This window comes from Neopelma chrysocephalum, unplaced genomic scaffold, assembly GCF_003984885.1.
Source record: "Neopelma chrysocephalum unplaced genomic scaffold, ASM398488v2 Primary Assembly neopelma1_225, whole genome shotgun sequence".
Lineage (NCBI taxonomy): Eukaryota > Metazoa > Chordata > Aves > Passeriformes > Pipridae > Neopelma > Neopelma chrysocephalum.
In genome coordinates this window covers 183,128-187,864 of record NW_020897887.1, presented here as the reverse complement: position 1 = coordinate 187,864, position 4,737 = coordinate 183,128, and the positions used below count along the sequence as shown (strand labels likewise).

At 38.8% G+C, this 4,737-nt stretch overlaps 1 protein-coding gene across 1 annotated transcript in view; it reads right to left on the bottom strand.

Moving 5' to 3' along the window:
- LOC113977313 (HORMA domain-containing protein 1-like) overlaps positions 1–4,184 on the bottom strand; it is a 12,139-nt gene extending 7,955 nt beyond the window's left edge. The window contains exons 1-8 of the mRNA XM_027703323.1: positions 4,092–4,184; positions 3,924–3,975; positions 3,424–3,568; positions 3,091–3,154; positions 2,529–2,565; positions 2,218–2,238; positions 2,088–2,114; positions 803–870 (exon numbers count right to left, since the gene is read on the bottom strand). Of these exons, the coding sequence (XP_027559124.1) occupies positions 803–870; positions 2,088–2,114; positions 2,218–2,238; positions 2,529–2,565; positions 3,091–3,154; positions 3,424–3,568; positions 3,924–3,956 (395 nt within the window). The 5' untranslated portion in view covers positions 3,957–3,975; positions 4,092–4,184. The remainder of the gene's footprint in view (positions 1–802; positions 871–2,087; positions 2,115–2,217; positions 2,239–2,528; positions 2,566–3,090; positions 3,155–3,423; positions 3,569–3,923; positions 3,976–4,091) is intronic.
- Positions 4,185–4,737: the final 553 nt, after the last annotated feature.

The window sequence follows — 4,737 nt, the reverse complement described above, 5'->3', positions numbered from 1 at the left end:
AGAGAAGAGAAGAGAAGAGAAGAGAAGAGAAGAGAAGAGAAGAGAAGGAGAGAAGGAGAGAAGGAGAGAAGGAGAGAAGGAGGAGAGAAGGAGGAGAGAAGGAGAAAAGAGGGAAAGGAGAAGGAAAAGGAGAAAAGAAGAAGGAAAAGAAGGAGAAAAGAAGGAGAAAAAGAAGAAGGAAAAGAAGAAGGAAAAGGAGGAAAAGAAGGAGGAAAAGAAGGAGGAAAGAAGGAAGAAAGAAGGAAGAAAGAAGGAGGAAAGGAGGAAAAAAGGAGGAAAGGAGAAGGAAAAGAAGAAGGAAAAGAAGGAGAAAAGAAGGAGAAAAAGAAGGAAAAGAAGGAGAAAAGGAGAAAAAGAAGAGGGAAAAGAAGAAGGAAAAGAAGGAGAAAAGAAGGAGAAAAAGAAGAGGGAAAAGAAGAAGGAAAAAGAGGAGGAAAAGAAGGAGGAAAGAAGGAATAAAGGAGGAGGAAAGGAGGAGGGAAAGAGAGAGGGAAAGAAAGAGAAAGAAAGAGAAAGAAAAAGAAAGAAAGAGAGAAAAGTAACTCTGGTATTGAGTTTCACCCTCCACACGTGGAATATCTGCAAGAACCTGGTCAGGGATATCAGGTGTCAGCTCAGACTCACCAAGGGGACAATAAAATTACCAGCAGCAATCAGACAAAAGGATTCCTTGTATTTTAATGTCTAAGCCAATTGAAATTAAAAAAATCAGACTTCAGAAAGCAAACAGCAAACAGGTAAAATCCCAAGTTTTGCCACGCAGAGGGGGCTGGAAAACCACGGAAAATCCCTGGGGCTGTACCTGCCAAAATCCAGGAGGGGCCCGTGGTGGGTGTACTTGAACTTGAAGTGGTAACACTCGGTGACCGTCTGCAAACAAAGGCAGGGGGTGTTAAACCCTCAGAGCAGAGCCCTGCTGCTAATCTAGATATAGATGGTAAATATATCTATGTATAGATAATAAAACACAATTAAAATAATGGTTCTTTTCCAGGAATCGCCACGATAAATTACACTGAAATATCACCTGAAGTTTTTAGAGTGAAATATTGTGATTTTCGGTCGCTCTGGGAACGTTCCAGACGTGGTGACACCCAGTGGGGGGTTGTGTTCTCCATAAAAATTCCATGGATTCTTTAGGCAGAGGTAGGACAAGGATTGTTTCACTCTGCAGTGGCACTGGTACCACCGAGTGGCTTCTTGTACCAAGCTGACACTCAACCCTCAGGTGCAATTCCAGACCTGGCAATTCCCACTGGCTCCAGGGATTTGGATACTTCTGATATTTAAGTTGGATATTTTAATGTGCCCTTTTTTTAAAGATGTGGAAAACCATTAAAATCGTGGGGGGGAAAAGCGAGTTGAGAAATGGGAATTTCTGCTTTGGGACAAAAATATAAACTTTAATATGATCCTTCTCAGACAAATCTGAATTATTTAATTATTATTTAATAAATAAATATATTTGTATAGTCAATATTTATTTAATATCTATTTAAATTATTTAAATGTTTATTTAATATCTATTTAAATGGTTTAAAATTTATTTATTATATATGAAATATATAAAATAATATCATATTATAAGATATATTCTTTTTATATATATTATAATATTTTATATAATAGTAAAAAGTCTATATTAAATGTTTAATTAAATAAATATAATTTAAATAAACATTTATTAATTTAATATAATTTTATTTTCTACAATTTAATATTTATTGTTTATTATTTATTACTCAATTATTATTTAATTATTATTTAGTACTTAATATACAAACTTATCTATTATCTACTCTATTTAATTATTATTAATATATTATTATTTATTATTTAATGTAAATATTTTATTTATTATTTATTATTTGATTGTAATTTTTATTTTGTTTATTTAGTTTCTTTTTAATATATAAATTATATCGTTTAATTATTTAATATATAAATATATTATTTAATATATAAGTATTTATTTAATATATTATTATCTTAATATGTTAAATATGTTAAATATCCCTGCTTGTACACACATTTTACTACCTCCATCCTATCATTAATCACCCAATTAAATATTGCAGCTGATTTACCTGAGGATCTTCTGGCTGGGTATAGACCTGCATTTTTAAAGTGAAGAGAGAGAATCAGAACAAGAACTCTTAAAATAATTCAGGATAAGGACCTTTAAAAACATGTCCTTTGCTTTTGAGAGATACTCACTGCGAGGACAATCTGCCTGAGCTGTCAGAGGCATTAACAGAGAAAGAAAAAGAAAATTAGATATATTTTAGAGCCCCTTTCCTCTCGAAGATGATTCGTTTCTCCAGTTCTGGGAACCAACAGATAAATGTTGGAAGAAAAACTCCTTCCTCTTCTAAGAGAGGAGCCCAAACACCTACAAATCCTTGACCTTCTGTTTCTGAGGAATTTTATCCTGAAATTCCCGTGTATCCCACACTGCCCAGAGTCCTGGCAACTACTGGGTTTAAATCAACATTCCAACACCCTTTAAATGACACTGCAAGACTCACGTATTTCTTCTGCAAGGCATCGTAGCACCCCAACATCCTGCAACAAATCAAACATAAGTCACTAATTTCCATTTGCTTCTGGCTAAAACAGCAGCAAAAAGTGAAATTCTTGGGTTTCCTTATTGTGTTAGGGCAATAAATGGTATTTTTGGCATTATTCTACCTTCTTTGGTAGCAGTGGGACAAGCAAGAACTACCTTTGTAGCATCAAATCTTCCCAACCAAATCTTCCCTTTAATCAGCCTCTTGGGAGAATTATTAAAAATATAATCTGTAAGCAATTAATTTATCAGTAAAAACATATTGCAATGCTTCAAACAGCTTCTAACACATGTTCATTAATCAGGTGAGCAACTTGGTTCAGTGGGACATGTCCCTTCCAAGGGGGTGGGAATGGGATGAGCTTTAAAGTCCCTTCCAACCCAAAGCATTCCGTGATTCCATCATAAACCAGGAGCTCAGCCAAACATCTCTGGAGCACAAAGGAGTTCAATTATTGCCCTTTGCCATTTGCTGTTTCTAGAAGAGCCAAGCAACAGGCAAAGAGGGAACCCAAACCTACCATTTCACCAGCTGGCTGGAGCCAGGGCAGTTCTTGTCCTCCCTCAGGATTTTGACACAGACATCTCAAAAACAAAATAAAAAAAAAAGCACATTTACTTAGGGCAAAATGAGATTTAAAAAGTGATGTTCACTCCTTAAAAACACATATCAAAAAGAGGCTAAAATGAACATTACTGTTAAGCATGAGCATGGTTTTAATTGTTAGAGCACTGGCACCAACAAAATTCAGTTTAATGAATTAGTGAAGTTTCCATTGCAGGCATTGAAATGGTTTTAAAATGGCTTTAAAAACACACAGAATTTGCAAATTATCACAGAAACCTCCTGTTACCATCCATGTATCTCGTTCCATAGGCACTTTCAGGGAAGATTCCTCTCAGGTACGTGATGCAGGACACGGCCACTGCCAGGAGCCTCTTCACCAGCATCAGGGACTGCTGCTCCGTGGCTATTTTTTTAGGGAAGACAACTGCACTCTGGAAAATCAGAGGAAGAAATCAATGAATCAATTAAGCTGTATCCACAGCACCAACCCCATCCAATGCCTTAATTTTAACTTAATTGAGAAGTATGACTTTCGTGACTTATACTTTATATTCCTGATGCTTGGTGTCATTGAGTTTTTAGGACCCAGCTGGTTTTTACCAAGTGCACGACAACAAAACTCAGATTATTTCTCTATTAAGCATCTTTATTCTTAGCTAAAAGAACCCAATTAGCCCAAAATTTTCAAGTTAAGAACTATCACCTGGGTGCACTATTTCAGCCAAAATTCCCCCCATTTTTCCTATTAAAGAACAAACTGTGCCAAAAAACACAACACAACCATACCATGCAATTCCTTTGCTTCTGAGCAGTTGCCATTTTGCAGAGACTCTTCTGCCTGTGAATTAAACACCTGCATTAACACCTGGATGAGCAAAAGGGCAGCAAGTCCAGCTTGCAGCTTCCACAGGGCATTCCCTGGATCTCCTGCACAACTCACCAGCTCAAACCAACCTGGAATTGCCAGCAAACAGAGCAGGACAGTTTGTCTGATAATCCCCAGCATCAGATCCTGGATTTCCACAGCAGCACAGGCCTCCCCCGAGGCTGCAGGACGCAGTAATTAGAATATTTATATCTGTATTTATATGAAATACGAGCTTGCAAAGGAAATGCTCCTCAGTGCTAACTGGCACCCAGCCCGCTAGATTTTCAAAGGGCTTTAAGAAAAGGCTCCCCACATTTTGAACACCCCCGGGCTTGGGTTGTTTTATTCTGTGGTTTAAATGAGTGCGGGAGAAAGAGAATCCTCAGCACCCCTGAGCCTGGAAAATGAAACACATCCGCACCCCAGGCCATGGAAAATGCCCGTCCTGAGGAAGGGGTTGGCTCTGGGCAGTGCAGGGAACAGAGGGGCCCCTCAGCGAGGAGTCCACAAACCCCCCTGAGCACGGCAGGGCTGTGCTCCTCCAGGTATAGGGGGGTAAAGTGAGGAGGAAGGGAAGAGTAGGGCGTGGGGAGGGTGAGGGGAGAGTGAGGGCAAGGTGAGGGTGAGGAGCTGAGGATGGGGAGAGAGATGCTGAGGGCAGAGGAGCTGAGGGCAAGGGGCTCCTGAGGGCTGAGGGTGAGGAGCTGAGGGTGAAGGGCTGCTGAGGGTGAG